The following is a 22320-nucleotide window of genomic DNA, read 5'->3' on the forward strand; positions in this document are numbered from 1 at the left end:
AATTCACCTAATTAGCTGTAAAATGTTCCTCTGGCTGTTTTTGTAGTTCTGCTTACTTTTCCATCTTCTTTGAGACATGTTGCTGCCTTTAAATTAAAAATTAGCTACTATTGCTCATGAAGCATTAAAATAGCTCAGATTAAATGTTTTCTAGGCTCTATTGTGAATAAAAATGGATTCATTCAGCTTCCCAACTTTTCTGAAAATGGGATTGTAATTGTCATGTTTGGGATCTGCATGATGGTCAGTGTGAGGGGATTTTTTTCTAATAAAGCCATTTCATGCACACACAGCTCTGACTGTGAGCACAGAAGCCCCTCCCACCTGCTGCTCAAACTTTGTGCTAATGAGGGGCAGCCAATCAAAAGAAATCTAGCTTTAAAGGAAGGGGAGCTAAGAGGTAAATAAGGATTATTCTGAGCTTTAATTCAAGCTGCCCTAGAATAGTTCAATGAAGATAAAGTGTTAGAAATTAGCATGATAGGCAAAATACTGAAACAGTGCTGATAAAACACACTTGCCAATATTAAATCATTTTTTATACTTTTGTACACTTACAGTTCACGGGTTCACCACCTTTGTACACCTGCAATTTAGGTATCATTCATTTGATAAAGCAAGAGAGATAACACAAATACAGTTAACGATTAATTTGATGGATTGCATACAAATGTCTGCAGATGTTACAAAATATTTAAGGTTAAAATATTTTTGGCAGCCTTAATTAAAAAGCAAGTGAAAGCATTTGTTTAAAAATATACTAAATTCTTGCTAAAGAATTTGGTAAGAACATAACAAGCAAGATTACAGCGCTGTGCAAACCAAGTAAACCAAAGTAATTTCAGTGGAACACTGATAAGCCCGGTCTTATCAAACTATGAGGGGGAAACTGAATCACAGGGACACTGAGGCAGTGGAAGGTATGCTGGACTCATCCCAGCAAAAACAGTCTACTCCAGCGACACATGAGCCACCGTTACATGACTTTGGTTTAATGCCGAATCCTGATTAAAGGAAGTTGTGGCTGAAGCGACGTTGCTTGCTTGTTTGTACACACCAGTGTCTGATCCTGTTAACCGACAGTTTTCTACCACAAGCAATTGTGCAGCCAGACTCTGATAAGCATTAGAAAGCAGTAAACATGACAGTGACACTCATGATTTGATGTTAAGTGTTCCAGATCTTAAAAACATCAGACTCTGAGTCATTATTCCATTTATAGTGAAAGCACCTCTCGTCACTAATAATTGTGATTGCATATGTTCATTTTCCTCCTACTTTAAGGAGAGAGGTCACACAACAGGGTTTAAATGGGATTTGATAAACTAGAATATGTTCATTTTTTTAAGAATTAATGGCGTCCCTCCAATGCTCAGAAGACTGGAGAACGTTTCATAAACAGTCTGGAAGTTTCCTCCTGTTTCATGAAGCAGAAGAAGTCATTCACCTTCACCCAAAGCAGATTATTTCAAATAAGGAATTTATTGTCAAACCATCAAAAGTATTATGCAGTTGAATTATGTCCATAATCTGACAGTCTTGGCTTTTAGAAAAACCGAACTATGATATCATCAACTCCAAAGGCATATTTTCTACTGGAAACACGTTTCTGATGTTTAAGCTCTCTGGATCAGTTCTGAACAAACTAATTCTTAATTTGTGGAAGAAAAACTGACCCAGAGAGACTGAAATATGCTGTTTGTCGTGGTATATGTCACACACAGCTTCAGTAGTTGAACCATGCAGGCCTTTTCCTGGGCCTCTCCACTATCCTCTTGTCTTTGTCCTGCTCCTTTGGGATTTCCCCCTCATATAAGACCACAGTCTCAACAGTGGGGGCCTTCAATGGGCCTCCTTCCATGGCTTGAATCTGATGACGAATCATACTGGTCTCCTTGCACACCTTAGTGTAACAGAAGCCACACAGGATGTGTTTCTGTTTCAAGTGGCCACACTCTGGACACGGCTCGATGTTGTTCTGAGGAAGAGAGGGGTGCAGGGGAAAGCAAACAGGGTCAATGGATGCAAGCGACTGCTTCTCTAAATGTTTCTGATCATCTTTGATATTCCTGCACCACACTTTGTGGTCTCGTTTTAGTAAACACTACCTATATACATCAATGGTAGCATTTACACATCACTGGGGTTAGGTATCACTTTAAAATAAAGCTAGTTTTATTTTTCTTTCTTTCTGTCCAGCAAACAGGAGAGCTGCACCACACACACATTGAAGGTGGCCACTTGACATTAGTGTGACCCGTTCAGCTTCTTATCACATGTGACATGGTCACAACGCTCCCTTCTATTACACAGTTGTAGAGCTGAATAGTGTCATTTTTTGTTTTCATAGTGATGTCTAAGTGAAGCTCAACTCTCAGCGCTCCAATACAAAATATCATTTTATTCTGTTCGAAATTTCTATGAAACTGTGTTTTAAAAAGTGTACAAATTGAGTTCAGACCAAAGAAAATTCCTCACTCAAGGAATTTTTGCTCTAAGGGAGTTGGAAAATAGGCTTACAAGTATTAACATTTTAACCTGGGAGTCTATGAGGACTGACCCAGGGGATGCCACAGGTCTTGCAAGCATGAAACTAAAGTAAAATAAAAATAATCTCATTTCTCCGTAATTGAATCTGTTTAGATAGTTTGATCAGACACATTCAAGAGGAGAAACAGCAATTGAAGAAGTATAAATAAAAATCTTTGGGAGACAAAAATAATTTCCGAAGGAAAAAATACTTCAAATACTGTATTTTGGGCCAAAGTTCACTGACTTTGCAGCTAAATTAGATGATGCTTTAGAAGAATTGCCTATATAGGTCCGTGCCAATGCTAAAATGTTTGCCTCCTAGAAAGATTTTGGATTCAGTTTAAAATATTAGTATCTTTCACAAAGTACACTTTCATTTCAATCTGCGTACTCTGATCTATGGAAGTCACTCCAGCTGGACCCAACGTTAATGAACGAGGTGCTCTCCTTAAATCCTAAATATTACCAGTGACTCGTCGTACTGAATGGTTTATTTGCCACAAATCAAACCCCTCTTTGCAGTAAAATTAGGTACCAGTAAGACAGATGAAGCTATAATTTGGTTTAAAGGTTGAAATGACCCAATGAGATCATCCAGTCACTGCGGAGCGTACCTTGACTTTAATAAGTTTGCTCTCAGCTCTCCTCCTGGTGCGGTTGACCTCGATTGTGCGCCTCTTCTTGGGTGCTGCCATCCACATGATGCTGTCCAAGAGGCCGGGTTGCTGCTCCGGGCTCTGCTGCTCCTCCAGCTGCTGCTCCTGGTCGAGCTGAGGCAGGAGGCTGGGGCCGTTCACAGCCAGACCCGGAGCTGCACGCAGAAGGAAACAACGTTACAGGAATCACTACGACTTTAACTCCACCGAAACAGCAACACGACACGGACTGGTGGTATTAAATGAAAAATGTCTTTAATGAGTATGTTTGTGTGAATGACCCCATCGTAAAAAGAGGCTATTAGCAGCAGCTCACTCACCCAACTGTGCTTCTAGTCCGACCGCCTGCAACAGTCTACTCTCAATGCGCAGCAGAGAGCACCTGAGGCTGTGAATTAACGCAGATAAATTCATCATTTTTGTTACCAACACGCTTCCTCTTCTCCCAGCATGTCAAACAGCTCACGGTCACTGAGGATCCCTACGTCGTAAAACAGCGACGCCAAGCTGCACTTCGTCTGTTTAATTTCCGGCACACAAAAGGAAAGATTTTGTACGCTGCTGCCATCTAGCGGTGAACCGTGGAGCTTTTATTGTAGCAAAACTGTGTCTCAATCCTTGTGTGCATATTTTAGATTTGTGTGGAAATTTGAGTTCAAGCTTTCCAGCTGTTTTTTGTTTTTTTGCTATAGCTATATTTTTGCTATTTAGTTCAGTTTAGTATCCAGAGTGAATGTTCTTGTTTAAGCTTTTTTTTGATTGTTTTAAAATGTTTAGTTTTAATTTCGTTTCTATTAGTTTTACTTTTAGTTGTGATCGTTTTTTTTGCAATACTTTACTTTCCGATTTTCCACTTAGCGAAGCATGAACAAAACACACCTCTAAACCCACGCACACAGAAGAGGAGAAACAACGACAACGAAAATAAAGATGAGTGTAGGTGATGTTTTCAAGTGGAATACAACTATTCATCTCTGAGATCAATCTAAAAAATAGGCAGCTTTCCAGCTTTCCGGGTAATGGTTTACACGTTTTGACAATGCATAGTGCCAATTCCAGGAACTTCTGTGGGCTTTTTCTTAATAGTGTACTAACATTTGTAAAGTCTCCTAATAAACATATTTGAGGATCTAAAGAAAAGAGTAACTCTAAAAGTTTTGACATTTTTGCCAGAATGTGTTTACCTTTATGCAAAACCACGTACTGTGCAGGAATGAATCCTCCTCAATGCCACATTTAAAGCACAGACTAGAGAACTCTGGTTTATATTTATGTAATCTTTGTGACATAATACAAGCTTGGTGGAGAAAGCCACCATATACTGGGCATGTGTCAAAGACAAGGTTTAGGGAAATCAGTCAATTTATTATAAAAAACAAAACACAGAACCTTCTAAAAGTAGAAATCCAGAGTTTCAATAAACACACCATCCAATGCCGCATCAGGCAACTTGTAATAAGATTTTTTACCAAATTAACAAATACTAAAACTAAGTATTTTCTATAAATAAACCTTTAGTTTTATGTTAATTTAGTTACCCTAACGGACACAAAATGATCTCAGTTCATTTAATTTTTTTGTTCAGAAGTCTAGTTTTAGTTTTTAGTTTTAGTTAACCATAATGATATGTAATCACACAAATATCTACACTCAGTTCAAAATATGTAAATATGTATTTTATTTTATTTTAAAGAATAATATATACTTAAGAAAAATATTTTTTCAAAACAGTGGAAAGGACTAAACTCCCAAGTTTAATGAAATGCAAAGTAAAAATGATAAAAAACGGAGTCATAAAATAATATTGATCGAACACACAATCTTCACAGGTGGCGATGTTCACTCGTGATCGCACTTGGAGCTCTCCAGAGCAGCAGAGAAGAAGAAGAAGCTCAAGATGGCGGAACGTGGTTACAGTTTCTCTCTCACCACATTTAGGTAAACTTTGTCAAAATATGGATAAAATTGAGTAGCCGCATCGAAGCTTATGGCATGTAACAATTGCTTTGTGGCAGTAGCGTCATCACATGTATGCATTACTTTTTATTTCAAAACGTAGATGAGGTTTTGGAGCCGCTGGAGTTGATGCACTGTCATTGCCGGATAATGAATCGGCTAACATCGCCTATTAGCATGTTGGCTAACAGTTTTTCCAAACTGAACATTCGAAAAGATAAACTTTGTTCAAACCCATAACAAAAGCTCACCTGTTTTAATGCGGAACAGTACCCGAGCAGACTGAAATGGACGGCTTGGTTTTGAATGCTAAATATTTAGATTATTTTGGCAAAGCGTCGAATTAGCTTAAATGAGTCAGTTGTTTTAGATTTTACTTTCAGTTTCGTCTCTGTTAGTTACAATACGCTAATTCGGATTTCCAATCGTTTATCTGACTTTAACACATAGTGAAGCAGCTTGTTGTGTTTTTTTTTCTCTTGCAGCCCCTCCGGTAAGCTGGTACAGATCGAGTATGCTCTGGCAGCTGTAGCAGCCGGAGCCCCCTCGGTGGGCATCAAAGGTGAGTCCAGAACTCGACTGTAGCTTTGAGAGTGAATCTGTCAACATGTTAGCGACGCAAAGCATACTTGAGAGCTCTGCACATTCAAGCAGAGTTGAAACTGGTTAGAAACGCATATTATTCAATAACTGCGTGACTCTTGATTTCCAGCTTCCAATGGCGTTGTCTTGGCAACAGAGAAAAAACAGAAGTCCATACTGTATGATGAACAGAGCGTCCATAAAGTGGAGCCCATCACTAAACACATAGGAATGGTCTACAGCGGCATGGGGCCTGACTACCGGTGAGTGTTGCCAACGGCTTTGCAGACTATAGTGTGACATTTTGTTAGGCAACTGAAATGACAACTGAAAGCTAATTGCAGAAAAATAATGAGTGTGTCATGTTGGCAGGGTTTTAGTGCGGCGAGCCCGCAAGTTGGCACAACAGTACTTCCTGGTTTACCAGGAGCCCATTCCTACAGGCCAGCTTGTCCAGAGGGTGGCCTCTGTGATGCAGGAGTACACACAGTCTGGGTGGGTATATACTTAACAAAACAAACAAACATACATACACACACACACACACAAAGGTAGACGCACTGCTGTTTACTAGTGACATGCTTTAGGGGTAGAATTTGTTTTGCATTGCTGTGATATTTTCTCAAAATTCAGTCCACTTTAAAAGACGTGTTAATGTGTTACTGATTTTGCTTGACAGTTTCGAGGTCTTTAGAGAGAAATTAATTAGTGACGTGTAATATTTCTCTTTTTTTCACCCCTCCATCCCTAGTGGAGTGCGTCCATTCGGTGTGTCTCTGCTGATAGCTGGATGGGATGAAGACCAGCCCTACTTGTTCCAGTCGGACCCTTCTGTACGTTCTTCTAGTTCTCAGCACTGCTGCCTACAGCTCAGGATTAAATATTGCTTGTGCTTTTAAAAATGCTTTTGCAGGTCATCCTGCTAACCTAAAGTTTTTTTTTATTCTGTTTGTGATTGGCAGGGTGCATATTTCGCATGGAAAGCCACAGCCATGGGGAAGAACTATGTTAATGGAAAAACATTCCTTGAAAAAAGGTACACGTAAATGAGTAACTCATTATTTCCCTGTTTTCATTCATATTACTAAATTGTTGCATGTTTATGTAAAACTTATAAGGAATATATATTACGTCTGATTCTGTCACAGTTTTTCTGTATGATTGTTTGCTTAAGGCCAACTTTAGTACTTATGCGCTTATGTACATTAGTGCTCAAAAGCACTGACGCTCTGCAGGCTTCCAGATATTGGCCTGTTAGAAAAAAATAAGCCTTTACAAAGGTGCGGTTTGGCTAAAACAGGTTGTTTTTGAGTTGAAAGATGGTTCTGAAAAGTGAATTCAGTGCCAAAGTGACTTAAACCTGCAGAGGGCGACCTCTGTTAAATTAGAAGTCTGAGAGGATGGCCATACAACTCACTTGAATTATCTTGTTAAAAAAAATCTTAAGTAGTTTATGGCCTTAGTAACACAGTTTGAGCCTCATTTTTAATGAAAGAATGATACATATTCAGAGTATAGTAGATGGCAATGCATAAAGTCCAAACTCAAGAACATAAATAAGAAGTGCTGGAAGTCCACTAACCAGTGGGATAGATGCATCATTTATATGAAATCTGAAGGGCTCCATAAGATAAGTAAGTTGCCTTTCACATCAACTTAAGGGATGCCGCACAATAAAATATATTGTTGGAAATTAGAATTATAGGTCCCATTTATAAAGTCACGTTTAATTAAAATTCAGTGATTTTCTGTTCCATGGACTGAGCTTGATATTTTGTACTGGATGTATTTGGTGCTCGGTGGCCAAACTCCCACAGTAAGAGCTCTGTGTATTTACTGTAGCTGTCTCAATGATCATGTGTAAACTGTGTTTAGAGTGCTATATCTCATTTGTGGTTTATTATAAAGCAGTTTGAATGAGTGGTAACCAATAAGCTCTTCACACAGTTTGAATTTAGACTGTTGACCTACTTTAAATTGTCTATTTTGAAAATGAAGACTGGGTAAATGCATTTTAAAGGCTCTGTACTTGAATAGAGAACCATTAACACACAGCACCATTTAATGCAAAAAGGAGCTGCTGTGAAAGGGGTCTATTGTTTCAATAGTTCAAGGGTTTGACCACTTTGTTTTTCTTCCTCAGGTATAACAATGACTTGGAATTAGAAGACGCCATCCACACAGCCATCCTGACATTAAAGGTATGCAGCTTGTAACCAGAAACGGCTTAGTGACTCCACCTTAGTGGTGGTTATTCAAACCATCTTGTCTTTGTGTTTCAGGAGAGTTTTGAGGGTCAGATGACAGAGGAGAACATTGAGGTGGGCATCTGCAACGAGGCTGGCTTCAAAAGACTCACCCCAGCAGAGGTGAAAGACTACCTGGCAGCCATTGCTTGAACACATCCCCCTCGGTCACATTCAAGACAAAAGCCAGCACAGTAGCCAATTGTCTCATGATGCTTTTTTTTTTTTTTTTGTAAACCCATTATAAAGATAATATGGCCCCATTGTCTTATGATGAGACAGCTTCTGTTCTCCAAACACCGGAGAAAAAAAACTGCTGTAACTTCTTCATATTCATAGTTGTTATTATTATGCATTCTTATCTTGTATGACAGAATTAAATGGCCTGTTGACCATCACAACAGGCCGGCTGACCAGACCCATTAAAGTAATGAGGCAGCCGTTGTGCATTGACTAAAATCTGCCAGTGGCAAATAACAGATCTTTAACCAGTTGGTATTGTTGTTGAACACACCCTGGTGCTGTGAAATGTGACAGTTGGCTACTGTGCAAATGAAAAGGAATGTGGACTCTGATGAGTAAAATCTCAAGTCTTCCATCAAATCTGTTTTTGTTGCTCATTAATGTTTGAAAGGCACTTAAGATCGAGCATGGATTTATTCAAAAGTGGTATTGCTAGACATGGCTTGGGTTTTAAATGTAAGTGAGACTTCTTGAGCCCAGGAGAAGCCTTAATTTGCATCCCTGATTAATTCTTCCTCATCCACTCTGAAACCCACTAGGAAAGAGGATAAACAAAAGAAGCACATAGGGAGGATCTAATGGGAGATTCTGAGATTTTACTGTCAGGATCTGATTGCCTGTACAGCAGTTTTACATGATGTACTCTTTTTTTCTTTTTAGCCTACAAACAGTTCCAAAGTTTGTATTTTTTTTCTCTCTTCTGATATCTGTCACTTATTCAAATAAAAGCCGGTGAGTTTGTGATGACTCCGTGTGTTTAATGTATGTGCTTTTGTTGTGAAATGGCAGCCTTATCGCGGTGTTTTTATGTTCAAACTGCGAATGAGCCGTTTGAATATCTGCGGACTTAAATGAGCGCGTACTTCACAGCAGAGCGCGCTCTAACATGAGCCGGAACACCTTTTTTTCAAATTGTAGTGTGTCCCTCCGCTTCCTAATGTTTTTACGAATACTGCGACCATTCAAACCCGCCGTAATATCGACATGATGAAAATAAATCTACTTTAACAGTTATTTTCACTACCCGTGTAAAGTTCATCTTATTACTCCGCTTTGCATTTAGCTAGGAGGTCTATTTTTGCGAGCGGCAGGCCGTTGCCGCTTACCTCATAACCTCTGATGACGTTTATGGCGCCAGAAATCAAGGCTTTAGTAAGGAGCTAGTGTGCGTCAGCTGGTGGATATACCGTTTTATGTAATGTGTCGGCGGTTCCGTAACCGCCAGTCATTTTAATGTAGATTGACAGTTTATTGCTCGTCGTTCATGTCATTATAAGGTTGTTTAAGAGCCAAGATGGTGGTACTACGCAGCAGCGGCAGTGTCGGAGCCGAGCCGGTAGCGACAACACCGACGAGGACGATTGAGTTGGATACGAGCTCCGAGTTTCTCTCACTGCTTCCCGCGTCGCAGAGAAAGTCCGCCCGGCTCAGCCGATCTTCCCGGGCCCCGTATGACAGCTTTAGCAGCCCTGAAAACAACACTGCGAATGTGAGAACACACACTGAAACAGCTGGTCAGATAAGTAGTAACCGTTTGTTGGTTGGATAAGTCTGCTATGAATGCAACTTTGCTGTGCTAGTTTAGCTACCATGCTAAGTTGGCTAAAAACTATCCTCTCCTCTGCATTACTAAGTTATGACGCTTTGTTACCTATCATGATGTATCGAAAGAGTTAAAAGCATAGTCACATTATTTTTTATTCATGCGTGACAATCATTTATTATCGCAGTCTAAATGACTTCTTAACTAAATCATCTTATTGATTTGCATCATAATCATATAACAACATCGTATGATATCACATAATTAAACTCACTGTTAGTTACGTGTGCGTGTTTGTATTGTTAGTAGAAAGATTATAAGGCTTCTGTCCATTCAGTAATTCTTCATTGACCTTTATCTTAGACCCGTCTGTTACTTTATAACAAAAGTACTTTTTAAATCTGCTTGATGGAAAATAAATAGTTGCAGGAACCGAGGTCAGCCGCAGCACTAGAGGAGCAAATAGTGGTTTAGTTACTAGAGCAAACCAAGATACTATCGTGTTTAATGCACAGGAAAGCAAGTTTATAGCTGTTCAGTCATATGACCATCACTTCCACCCAGCAGTCCTCTTTGCATTCATGTCAGAGCTTCGGTTTGCTATATTTGCTTTGAATTAATTAATTACCTATAGCTCATAACATAGTTGGAGTTAGACATGTTAGTGTTTGTGTGTGTGTGAGCACGTTTTAAAGAGTGATCTCAAATATAAGATACTACATGTGAAGGAATTTAAGTGAACTAGATAAATTATGTAAATTAATGATATATAAATAGGTCCTTTCAGTACACAGGTGATAACTGATTAGTAGATGTGCACTCTCTGCACATCAGTTTTTCACTCTAATGTTAATCATTAACTGCACTTAATCTGAGCATGAGATTGACTTCCTAACTCATTGGACAGGCAGCTTTTAACTCCCGACTACATATTCTGTAAACTATAACAGCACTGTGTGTCACTCACATGCTGATATGAAACAGGGGGAGGACAGTGGTCTCCACCACTCTCTGAGGACCAGAGGGCAAAAGGTTAAATTTGAGGTCTCATTTGCGGACTCGCGACCCAAGAACAGCTCCCCTGCTGATGAGGACAAAGTTGGAGGCTGCTGTACCAGGTAATCCAACACCACTCACATTGTTAACTGATTATTTTTTTAGTCGTGTTGTTTAACAAGCTCTCTGGTGCCTCTACTTGCAGATTTGAAGGTTGTGTGTTAAATGTGTAATACCTGCCATTCACTAAAATGACTGATGGGTATAAAAATGAGATTTTTATATTTTCGTAAGCTAGCTGAATCAATGCCCAATTTAAACTGTAATATTTTTGCCATCCAAGTTCACCAGCTGTATGCAAAATCTAGTTCTCAGTGGATTTCCATCAGTGCTTAATGTATATGAAATGCAGCAATATAACACAAGAAAATTATTATTTTGTCATCATTTGTCAGGAAATCTTCCAGGCTGCAGAGAGATGGAAAGGCATTGAATGGCAAGCAGCAAGCAGGTACCATGTATTGTAGAATCCATGCTTTTAAATTAAAGCAGTGTAGAGTAACTAATATTTCTATATTAGTCTCTATACATCTAACTTGGGAGAGCTTATGTTTTGCATCCCAGATGTTCCGGATGAAGTGGAAGGCTCATCCACTCCCAAGAGGAGCCGCTTTAACCTACGAAGCCCAGAAGTGGAGGAAGAAGAGGAGGAAGACGAGGATCATCGCTCAGTGCGTCGCAGCTCTCGAATCACCAGATACAAACTGGGTTCCCGCAACCAGTCTGTGCTGTATGACCGCCTAATTACTAAGTGAGTTCAGCAGAATTCACTCAGCAAAACTGTCATCTCTAGTAGTATTTAACAAACACGGTTCCATACACTGCGGGCTGATGAGGGATTAGATAAGACATGAATGTCCCATTCTTCCTTTGTCCCTCAGCACTGCTGAAGCTGTTCTCCAGAAGATGGACGACATGCAGAAGATGAGACGCAGGCTGGGGAACCGAGACCGGGATAGAGACGCTAAGGAAGAGGTGATAATCCACACAGGAAACTTCACAGTTCTGCATGGTGCTCTGTAATGTAGTGTTTTTATAGAGAGTGGGTAGCTAGTAGCTGACGGTGTGAAGCCATCTTCGAGCTGTTGAACTGATGAGTGTTTGTTTCTGTTTCCTCTGAGCAGCTGAGTGTGTACACAAGTGGCAGAATGAGAAGGTCTCTGAGGAACAATGTGAAGACTAAAGAAACTGAGAAAGAGAACCAAGGTGAGATGGTTAAAGTCTAGTAATGTTAGGAACACAGTTTAGGAATACTGTGTGCAGTGGGAATGTGCACAACTTGCTACTGTCACTGTTCAGTACCAGACGTACCAGTTGTTTAATCTAATTATAAACATTTGAATTGATACCCAATGCAGGGTTTGTGTCCTGAATATTATGCAGCCATTTGCCACCAGATGGAGCTGCAGTCACTGTTTTTAAAAAAAATGCCATCACTCTGTTAATCAAGACCTGAAATTTTTGTTAGGGCTATTATTGTTGGCTATTTTGCGGATACAAACTGCCTTCTTGTTTTTTTGTTTAGGCAGCTTTGAGATTTTCCATTAAAGGCTCCTCAAATAAAACTTGATATCTAGGGGCTTGTTAGTTTTAGGCTAGTCGGTTAGTTAATTTTTTTTTCACGTTTATTAGTCACCAGGAACGTTTCTAGTTGAAGGCATGCTGGTCTGAGTTTATCTTCTTCAGGGGAGGATTAATCTCAACATCAATCTCAACATATAGTGAAGTTTGGACAGCAGCAGTGTCATGTGGTGTTTCATTTTTGTTTTACATTTTCATTGAATTCACAGGAGGGGATGAGGATGATAATGATGATGATGAAGAGGAGGAGGAAGATGGAGAAGATGACGAGGAGGAAGAAGAAGATGATGAGGATGCTGAAGATGAGGAAGAAGAAAACCAAAGACGCTATGACTTAAGACAGCGAAAGACCGTGGTCCGCTATCAGGCCCCACTAGATGGTATGCTGTCCATTCAGAGCTGTGGATCATCATCATGATTAACTAGAATAATTGCTTAAATTGCTTTTGTCTTGTCATTTTGCACTGTTGAAGGATGCTTTCTTTTCTTTTGTAGAACCGAGAGAGACCAGGAAGCGCAGCATGTACTTCAAGGACCACTCCTCATCTACCAGGCGCAGGTTCAGATTCAGCTCCACAGCCCCGAGGAGCCCCTACAACAGGAGGAGAACCAGCAGGTTAGTGTCACAGCTCGGCTACCGAACATTACCCTGTACATACAGCATATGCAGGAGTAACACCTCATGTTGTTATGTTTTGTTTTTCTTAAATTTGTACACGTGACAGATGTTTATTACTAAATCAGACAGGATTATTTTAGCGCATTGTCCACTTTTCTCAGGTTATCTATGAACTTTTTTAAACAGTCACATACCTGTTTAGATCCTCATCTCAGACATACTCAAAAATGTTTGGCAAAGGCTTGATTTCAAACAGATTCTTTGACAGCTATTGCCATAACACTGTTTCTACTAGTTGCTAGCATAATCACTGCATGACAAATCCATCCTCTTTTCTTCCTCTTTTTTTCCCCGTCCTACCATCAGGAGTAGTTCTGAGAGGTAAGACCCTCACTGCTCTTCTTTGTCAGTGTTTACAGTTTTTGTAGTTTGTCTTTAATAGAGTCTCTCCTTGTTAGCTCTGCGGTTGTTGGTAATTGCTGTTGGTGCATTTGAGTTTCACTCTGCTGTGGCGAGTAAAGAGATGATGAACCAATCTTCATTCAAACGTTATGCACTTTAGAGCATTTCTTTTAGGCTGCTGTAAAAAATCCGAGCTCGTCAGTGAATAATCATAAGTTAAATATCAGTCTTGACCATGTGGAAAAATGTAGATAATGAAAAAACTTAACTTGATTATTCATTAATTAGTTTTATGTTCCCCTGTTGCTCGTTACAGAGCAAATGCCCTAACTTTCTATTTTAGTTTATTTTTGTATTACTTTGTATTACATTTGACAGCTTTTTTTGGGTGCACTTGTTTTCATTTCTGCACATCTAATCTGAAACTTCTGTCACTTTAAAAACGTTTGAATGTTGTGCAATTGGTTTGGCCTCACAAGCCTTTTAAGTTTTCTGCAAGTGAAGCTCTCCCTGTGTGTTGCTCAGGTGTCGTCAGGTGATGGTGTCATCTAAAGTGGTTGGATGAGTCACTCCTGTTTTGCTACACTTGTACAAATCAGATATTTTGCTTTGTTTTTTCCTCAATATGATTTCTACTAATGAATGATGACCAATGGTGGTGTATTGTTTTTTGTTTGTCACAGTTTATATGTGGCTACAGATGGCTTCTAATCCTAATCTCATTGTTGGTGAGAGTAACCTGCCTCCATGCTGATAACCTTGTTTGTTTACAAGAAGCTGTGTTCACATCTTTTGGTGCACAGGAGGAGACATGCCATCCACAGCAGCGACTCCACGTCCTCCTCCTCAGACGACGAGCAATTTCAGAGACGGAGGAGTAAGAACAGGAGCCGGTCAGTCAATAGGTGAGAGCAGTAGGTGTATCAAGGTGTTGTTTTGTTTTCTGGTTTTTTTGCAATGTGAAATAAGACACATAAAAGGTTGTACAAATGATTTTAAAGAAAAACTTGTGGTTAGCCTTGTGACTCATTAGTGAGAATACCAGAACTCCTGATTGTTGTGTTTTATAATAATAAAATGCTGGTGCTATTTACAGTTTTTGTTTGTGTGTCCTGTAGATGTCTACCTATGAACCTTGTGAAAGAAGACCTGCTGGGGATCCACAAAGACAGGATGAAGATCGGAGCTAGCCTCGCTGATGTGGACCCCATGCAGATTGACAGGACGGTGAGCTGCGTCAGAGAATGGCCCGATTAACAGATGCAATGAAAAAACATGTTACACGAAAGCACATTAAACATGTAATCCTAATGTAACTCTGTTGTGAATGCGATCAGGTGCGGTTTGACAGCATCGGAGGTTTGAGCAGACACATTTCAGCTCTAAAGGAGATGGTGGTGTTCCCGCTGCTTTACCCAGAGGTGTTTGAGAGGTTCAAGATACAGCCACCCAGGTAAGCAGTGTGTTTGTGAACAGGAGAAAGTTGTGTGTCAAAAAGTCACGGTTGCACATTATTTTTAATGTAGTTTGAAGATTTTTTTCAATTTATTTTCCCAAATAATGAGGCTACATAAAGTACACTACACTATGTATGCAAGATATACAGGATATTACACAAACATGTTTGCACGATAGATGTCTTATATCGGGATATGAGATTTTGGTCATATCGCACAGCCCTATCGCTATGGTTTTCCCTTGTCTTTCAGGGGCTGTCTCTTCTATGGTCCCCCGGGCACCGGTAAAACACTTGTAGCCAGAGCTTTAGCCAGTGAGTGCAGTCAGGGCGACAAAAAGGTTTCGTTCTTCATGAGGAAAGGAGCTGACTGCCTCAGCAAGTGGGTTGGAGAATCTGAGAGACAGTTACGTCTCCTGTTTGACCAGGTAAACTGAACTCATCTGCCTTTATGTTGAAAATTAAAAATTTAATACCTGTACATGTATCAGGTGTTAATAGGTTCTTACTGGGTTCTTTCCAGGCATATCAGATGCGTCCCTCCATTATTTTCTTTGATGAGATTGATGGTTTGGCTCCAGTCAGGTCCAGCCGTCAGGACCAGATTCACAGGTCAGGCTTGTTTGCAGTCTTGACTTTATCTCAAATTTAACAACTCTGTAAAATAAACATTTGCTTGTATATTTTATTAGGAATAAAGTATAATTTACATTAGGAAATTGTTACAGAAGCTTCTTTCAGTTCCTAAATGTAGAGCCCTAAAACGCACCAGAAAAATGAAGCAGAACGGTCTTTATTTTGTTTGTTTGTTTTTTCCAGTTTACACTGTCTCAGTTAGGTACCTTGATAGAGTGAGCCTTAATATTTAGGGCTTGTTGTGTCACTGTGTGTCCTTTTTGTTACAGAGAAGACTGTTAATGAAAACTAAATCTAACCCTTTGTGTCTGTAGCTCCATTGTGTCGACCCTCCTGGCTCTGATGGATGGATTGGACAGTAGAGGAGAAGTGGTTGTGATTGGAGCTACGAACAGGCTGGACTCCATCGACCCAGCTCTGAGAAGACCCGGACGCTTTGACAGAGAGTTCCTGTTTGGCCTTCCCGACAGAGAGGTGAGGAATGTAGTTTCAGCAATACGATATAGTAAATATTGGTAGTATTTTGTAAATATTAGTAGTTTTCAATACTGCTGCACATTAGCATGAGTAGAAAAAAAGCAGCATTGCTCGTTCTGAACATGAATTGTTGGCATCTTATGTTGTATGGCAGGCAAGAAAGGAGATTCTAAAGATCCATACCAGACAGTGGACTCCTCCACTCTCTGAGGCTTTTCTGGAGGAACTGGCAGATAAATGTGTTGGTAAGTTGAGCACATGTCACGTAGAGATACATGCTTCATTAAGTTATAGTTGTCCATACTGTATAAGTAAGTTGAAATGTGATAGGAAGAAGGAAGGAATAAACCTGAGACACTAACAATCCTGAATTCATTTAGGAAGCGATCACATGAAGTTTTCTGGCCATACAGGTTAAAGTTTGCTTATTAATAAACTTTCTGTTGTTAAGGTTACTGTGGAGCGGACATCAAGGCGGTCGTTTCAGAGGCAGCCCTGTGCGCACTGCGGCGCCGCTACCCACAGATCTACTCCTCATCACAGAAACTTGTACTTGACGTTAACTCCATTTCCATCACTAACAAAGATTTTATGTCTGCCATGTCCAAGATGGTACCTGCTGCCCAGAGGTAAAGTTTTGGTGCTGTCTTCACAGTCCTTATGCAGCCTGGTTGCTGCATACATACTGTTAAGTACTTTTGATAATGATTATGATAATTTATTTATTTTAGAGCGGTAGTGTCACCAGCTAAGGCTCTGGTACCTGCCATTCGTCCACTGCTGAATGCAGCCCTGCAGAGCATCCTCCTCACAGTCAGCAGAGTGTTTCCGCATGCTGAGATGGGCTTAAAGAGAAAGAGGGAACAAGGTGCGGTCCTGCTTTACCTTGTTATTCTTGCTCTGTTGCTACACGCATGTTATGTTCATCATAGGAATTCTTTCAAGAAATCAAAGACTGAGAGAAACAATAAAAAGATGCGACACACAAAGAGCTTTTTTCATTTTCTTTAATTCAGGGTGTAATTATTTACCTGCTGTGTTTGTGTGATCCAAGATGTGGCCTTTGCTGTATCTGATGATGATCTGATGTTCAGTGAGGAAGAGGACTCTGAGGTCTGCCCCATTGGACAGACCTCCCAACACAAAACACCTGCCGCTAACGGCCTCCTGAACCTCCACAGGTAGGACACATAGTCTCAAATATAAGGTGGTATTTTTGACAAGTACTGTTTGAAATCAATTTTAAATCAAATGGCCATCTACTTCTACCACTTTGTGTCTCTACATTGCCTCTCTGTTAGCTATCTGGAATGCCTGAGACCCAGATGTTACTGAAGTGAAACATTCCTATTACTTCACCATCTCAGTATCTCTGTCTGTCCTGTGTAGGAGCGTGTTGAGCCAGCCCACATCCTACCGTCCCCGGTTGCTGCTGGAGGGCAGACCAGGTTCAGGCCAGAGCTCTCACCTAGCTCCTGCTGTGCTCCACGCTCTGGAGAAGTTCACGGTGTACACACTGGACATGGCCATGCTGTTTGGAGCCAGCGCAACTGCACCAGAAGAGACATGTGCTCAGGTACATGAGCTATAAAGCCAAATTAAATATGTGATATTATGGTTACATTTGGATCATTTGCATTTAAAGAAAATGTAGAGGTACATGTTGACTTGAGGTGGTCTGGAAGCAATCTTTGCCTCTGCAGCCTTGTCAAATTCAGTGTGTTCTTTTAAGTGGACCTGACTGGCCAAAATGGCTGCCACAGAAAAACTGTAGTTCATGGGCTCCACTTCCTTGTACCATGAGCAGTGGGGATAATTATGTACTACAGACAAGTGCGTGTATGAAAGAAGATGCTGTTATTTTACAGTGATGCATGGCAGCAGGCTTCTCACACACAATCATAAGCCACCCTAGTTTGCTGCACTTTTAAGCAGGAGGTATGGTTGATGGTGCAGCATCATTGAAGCAGGAACTGGGGTACTGGTCCATTCAGGGTCATGAGAACAGAAAAGAGAAGACGACAGAAGAAACTAATGCTCCAGTCCTGGGCGAGGCTTAAGCGGAGCGTTTAGCATAAGGAAAACACACAGAATAGATTAGTCACAATGAAGGAGGGGCAGGGAACTGACGGCTGTTACACGTCCATACCCACGTCTGTAGATTTCAGTCCAGATGTTGCAATTGCATTAGAATTTACTGCTCTTGTCACATGTTCTGCAGATTTTTGTTGAAGCCAAGAGAACCTCCCCCAGTATCCTGTACATCCCTCACATTGGCCAGTGGTGGGAAACAGTTGGTCCTGCTTTAAGAGCTACTTTCCTGAGTCTCTTGAGCTCCATCCCGGCCTTCTCTCCTATCCTTCTGCTCGCTACCTGCAGCCTCCGTTATGACCAACTCAGCACTGAGGTATGGAAAGATGAGTAATGCTCTGTTTCATGGGTTGCAAATGTGCCAGAGGATAAACAGTTATTATCTGCTTTGTCAAATGTTCTTACAAGGTGTAATAAATCAGTGTCTCTGTTTTTACTGAATGCAAAAGGGCCTGCTAAAATTTAGAGCTGCATTCATCTGCGGTAGTCTCACCTTTCACCTTCTTCATCTCAGGTACAGGAGCTGTTTCGGCTTGAGTACGGAGAGGTTTTCCAAGTTCAGGTCCCCACCAGTAGGGAAAGAAGAGACTTCTTTGAGGATCTAATCCTCAACCAGGCTGCTAAGGCCCCTGTCTCAAATAAGAAAGCTGGTAAGCCTATACATTCATACTAACATATCTCCCAGCTCATGACTAAAATTGGCTCAAAGCAGCAGTCTTGTAGTTTAAGTGTGCAACATCTGTTCATATGGTCGCACAGTGCGGCAATGTTCATCTTATCCTAGATGGAAGCTAAAAGCAGATGCTTCCAAGATATACATTTTGTCTCTTGCAAAACATAATTGAATTAAATCTGTCAACTCTTCACTTGTCTCAGTGCTTCATGCATTGGAAGTGCTGCCAGTCGCCCCTCCACCAGCTCCACGTCAGCTAACACAAGAGGAGACTCAGAGATTGGAGGAGCAGGAGGAAGACACCCTCAGAGAGCTTCGCCTCTTTTTACGTGATGTCACCAACCGTCTGTCCCAAGATAAGCGCTTCAAGGCTTTTACAAAGCCAGTGGATTTAGAGGAGGTAGTAGTGCTATTATTATTACCTTGTACTCCAACAATGCCTTAGACAGCACTGGATTACTACAGTAGAGAATATTTCAGGAGGGGAGCAATGACTGAAGGTTAAAGATTTGCCTAGCTAAAGTATGTATTTAGATACTGCCACTGGGGGGCAGCAAACCTATCCCCACAAATGACAAGTTTAATGTGCAATTTACTGCCGTGCTCATATCAACCGATTTTGTCCTCTGAGATCCTCTGAAATGTTTGGTTTCATCTCTTTCCTTTACTCAGCATCTGTCCTGTGTTTCAGGTTCCAGATTATGCTGAAGTGATCAAGAAGCCTATGGACCTGTCAACAGTCCTCTCCAGGATAGACCTCCATCAGTACGGAACAGTCAAAGAGTTCCTTCAGGACGTGGATCTCATCTGGCAGAATGCCCTCGAATACAACCCAGACAGGGATCCCTCAGGTACACACAGTGGACAACAGACACACACATGCACATACACCATGGATAAGAGAAGAATCAGTGAAATACAAAGTGCTCACACATAGGCTGATTGGAGTGTAAATGTTTGTTTTTTCTCAGATCGTCAGATACGGCACAGAGCATGTGCACTGAAAGACACAGTCCATGCTATCATCAAAGATGAACTGGATGAAGATTTTGAGAAGCTTTGTGAGGAGACCAAGGAGTCACGCAGAGCAAGAGGTCAGTTTGTGTCTCTATGTGTGTGTGCATGATTATTGACATTTGTCCTGGTCCAATGGAATTAAAAAGACTGTTTGGTTTAGCTCAGTTATAAAATAAACAATCTGGGGTCAATCAATAATGGCTATAAAAAAAATAAAAAAAAACCTTGAGTAATCTGAAATTTTTAGTTTTAATGTGATATAACAAACTCTGTTTGTCTCAGGTTTCCTTAAGGAGCAGTTCATTTGCAGTTTTAAACAAGTAAAAGTGTACATATTTCTATTTTTGACTACCTCAGGTTGTTCCACTGCACGATTTACTCCCTCCTTCTACCACGTCCTTCCCAAACAGTCCAAATCTCCTGCTGAGGCTAAGATCACCGACAGCAGCTCACAGCAGCTGGATGGATCCACAATTCCAGCTACTAATAATCCATGTTCCTCTGCTTTTACAACGCCCAAAAATACAGGTAAAGATCATACACTTAAATTAGTAGCAAATAATCATACACATAAATCAGTTGCAAATAATCTCTCAGTTTATGGATTACAACATTTTTTTCCCCCAGCCCAGAAGAAGAAACGTCGGAAGAGCCGATGGTCCACTGGCTACTATGCAAAGAAGAAGTCCATTTCTCCTCACGTGTCCAAAAATGATGATCAGCTTGGGTCTGATGAGGAGGAAGAGGATGGAGATGATGAGGATGAAGTTGAGAAAGCAGGAGAAGAATGTGATGAGGGCGATGGAGCAGAGGAGGATCATACAATAGCTGATGCAGAGTCAGAACCTGCAGAAACTCACATAGATGGTTTTGGACTTTCTGAGAAAATGCAAAGCAGTGAGGAGGGGAGAGTGGAGAAGAAAGCAGATCCTGAAGATGAGGTCAACTCATGTGAAAAAGCAAAACTGGAAAATCACAGCGAGACGCAGAATGAACAAGAGAAGGTGGACGATGCTGTTGCACATCACTTAGAGGAAAACAAGCTGTTAGGACAGGAAGCAGAAGAGAACCACAAACCTCTTTCAGTGAACACTAACAAGCACAGCTACATTGAGGCTGAAGCAGATAACCAGCATCCCCGCGCAGTAGATGCTCAAACTCTAAACTTGTCAAAAACTCAGACTGAGCCGAGTCGCTGTGTAGGCCAGGAAGAAAACATCAAGGTAGTTACAGAAGAGGAGGCAGAGCAGAACATCACTGCTGAACCAATGGAGGTGGAAGAATCCTCAACCACAGATGCCTGCACAGCTGCCAGAGGAGAGGAGGACACAGGCACAGGTTGGATGTCAACACACTAAGACTGGTTTCTCACATTTAATGTGACACCAGATGTTTAGCTGAAAATGTTGCTGAAAGGGGAAAAAAAGCACACGTCATGTCCAGCAGGGAAAGCAGATTACTAGTATAGTGCTTCTAGACCACAGTCCTTGGGCCTCAGAGTGAAAATACCAGCAGGCTATCGTCTGTTACAATCGTGTAAACATTTTGTGTGTTTTCCTGTGTGTGCATGTTTGTTTGGTGTCTCAGAGCGGAACGTGAGGCGAATGACTCGGGCTCTGAAAAACGCTGTGCTGCAGCAGCAGATGATCAATGTGGACAAAGCTCTGCAGATCTTGGATGAGGAAACCCCTCCTGTAGTTGTGGACAAAGACAAATTAAAGGTGTGGGATACCATCTGTGTAGTGTGTGCTGACAACGAGGGAAAAAGAGAACTAAACTGCTCAACTGCAGATTTCTCTCTCTCTCTCCCTCTATATATATATATATATATATATATATATATATATATATATATATATACATACATACATATTGTAAATGTGTAATTCCATTCCTTTTTTTGTCCTGTGTGTTTTCAGGTGCTGTTGGAGCAGGTGGTAACTAAAACAGAAGGCTATGAGGTGTATAAGCTGGAGAAACTGTATGCTCTGCTCTGCCAGAGCATCTATAGACACAGACGAGACTACAACAAAACTGCACTAATACAGGTGATTACTGGAGGAGCGTTGGTAAACTTTGCTCCTGGAGATATTCTGAGTTGGTGTAACTGATAACTTTAATGATGGGTCTCTGTATGATTATGAGTATTTTATCACAATTGAACTTTGTTGATCAGTTTTGTTTTGTATTTTATTTTCAAAGATGTCTACTTTTGCTTTAGTATTTTAATGTTCCTAATCTGTAGTTCTTCCCTTGTGTGTTTGTTTTATTAGGAGATGGAGCAAGAAATTGAAGACTTCTGTTGACATGTCCACATGAACAGCAATGTCATTTTTAATAGTTATTCCCATCCTTCCATATGTGTAAATAGAAACAAATTGGTTCTATTTTCATAGAAATCCACAGGCACCTATATTTGCATTAGCTAATACTTTGTACTACTTCTCATGTTTATATTTAATTAAATGGGTTTCCTCTAACTGTTGTTGTGTGCCTTCTTTTTTTTTTATCCCCAAGCTGATCATTTAAAAATGACTAGGTCCACAGAAATCTG

The 22320-nt window shown here is 40.6% G+C and overlaps 3 protein-coding genes across 4 annotated transcripts; 2 read left to right on the top strand and 1 right to left on the bottom strand.

Moving 5' to 3' along the window:
• Positions 1-1463: 1463 nt before the first annotated feature.
• mrpl32 (mitochondrial ribosomal protein L32) lies at positions 1464-3710 on the bottom strand. The gene is made up of 3 exons (XM_082552302.1): positions 3509-3710; positions 3147-3343; positions 1464-1978 (listed from the first exon to the last, which is right to left on the bottom strand). Exons 1-3 carry the CDS (start codon positions 3603-3605, stop codon positions 1727-1729), a joined length of 546 nt encoding a protein of 181 aa, XP_082408428.1. The 5' UTR covers positions 3606-3710; the 3' UTR covers positions 1464-1726.
• Positions 3711-5017: 1307 nt separating this feature from the next.
• psma2a (proteasome 20S subunit alpha 2a) lies at positions 5018-8956 on the top strand. Its single transcript, XM_082552301.1, has 8 exons — positions 5018-5126; positions 5630-5706; positions 5857-5989; positions 6099-6221; positions 6478-6559; positions 6689-6762; positions 7870-7927; positions 8009-8956. Exons 1-8 carry the CDS (start codon positions 5086-5088, stop codon positions 8123-8125), a joined length of 705 nt encoding a protein of 234 aa, XP_082408427.1. The 5' UTR covers positions 5018-5085; the 3' UTR covers positions 8126-8956.
• A 195-nt stretch (positions 8957-9151) lies between these two features.
• atad2 (ATPase family AAA domain containing 2) lies at positions 9152-22246 on the top strand. 2 transcript variants are annotated; one of them, XM_082552291.1, is made up of 30 exons: positions 9152-9704; positions 10743-10876; positions 11210-11265; positions 11379-11565; positions 11696-11789; positions 11939-12020; positions 12605-12775; positions 12891-13011; positions 13381-13395; positions 14220-14321; positions 14535-14643; positions 14754-14869; positions 15126-15300; positions 15396-15484; positions 15823-15982; positions 16140-16230; positions 16437-16614; positions 16717-16853; positions 17040-17166; positions 17375-17561; positions 18207-18392; positions 18591-18726; positions 18953-19149; positions 19441-19600; positions 19721-19843; positions 20124-20294; positions 20394-21104; positions 21354-21487; positions 21686-21814; positions 22040-22246. In XM_082552291.1, the coding sequence occupies exons 1-30, from the start codon at positions 9510-9512 to the stop codon at positions 22070-22072; spliced, it is 4506 nt and encodes a 1501-aa protein (XP_082408417.1). In that variant the 5' UTR covers positions 9152-9509; the 3' UTR covers positions 22073-22246. The 2 variants fall into 2 exon arrangements, with proteins under 2 accessions (XP_082408417.1, XP_082408418.1); XM_082552292.1 differs by lacking the exon at positions 13381-13395.
• Positions 22247-22320: the final 74 nt, after the last annotated feature.

Source organism: Aulonocara stuartgranti, assembly GCF_965226115.1.
Source record: "Aulonocara stuartgranti genome assembly, chromosome: 11".
Classification (NCBI taxonomy): domain Eukaryota; kingdom Metazoa; phylum Chordata; class Actinopteri; order Cichliformes; family Cichlidae; genus Aulonocara; species Aulonocara stuartgranti.

Coding starts and splice junctions, on each gene's coding strand:
- mrpl32 (XM_082552302.1), bottom strand. CDS start 3,605: ATGATGAATTTATCTGCGTTAATTCACAGCCTCAGGTGCTCTCTGCTG. Junction 3,344..3,508: donor CGGACTAGAAGCACAGTTGG/GTGAGTGAGCTG, acceptor TTCTGCGTGCAG/CTCCGGGTCTGGCTGTGAAC. Junction 1,979..3,146: donor GCAAACTTATTAAAGTCAAG/GTACGCTCCGCA, acceptor TCTCTTCCTCAG/AACAACATCGAGCCGTGTCC.
- psma2a (XM_082552301.1), top strand. CDS start 5,086: ATGGCGGAACGTGGTTACAGTTTCTCTCTCACCACATTTAG. Junction 5,127..5,629: donor TTCTCTCTCACCACATTTAG/GTAAACTTTGTC, acceptor TTTCTCTTGCAG/CCCCTCCGGTAAGCTGGTAC. Junction 7,928..8,008: donor CAGCCATCCTGACATTAAAG/GTATGCAGCTTG, acceptor TTTGTGTTTCAG/GAGAGTTTTGAGGGTCAGAT.
- atad2 (XM_082552291.1), top strand. CDS start 9,510: ATGGTGGTACTACGCAGCAGCGGCAGTGTCGGAGCCGAGCCGGTAGCG. Junction 9,705..10,742: donor CTGAAAACAACACTGCGAAT/GTGAGAACACAC, acceptor GATATGAAACAG/GGGGAGGACAGTGGTCTCCA. Junction 19,601..19,720: donor CCCAGACAGGGATCCCTCAG/GTACACACAGTG, acceptor GTTTTTTCTCAG/ATCGTCAGATACGGCACAGA.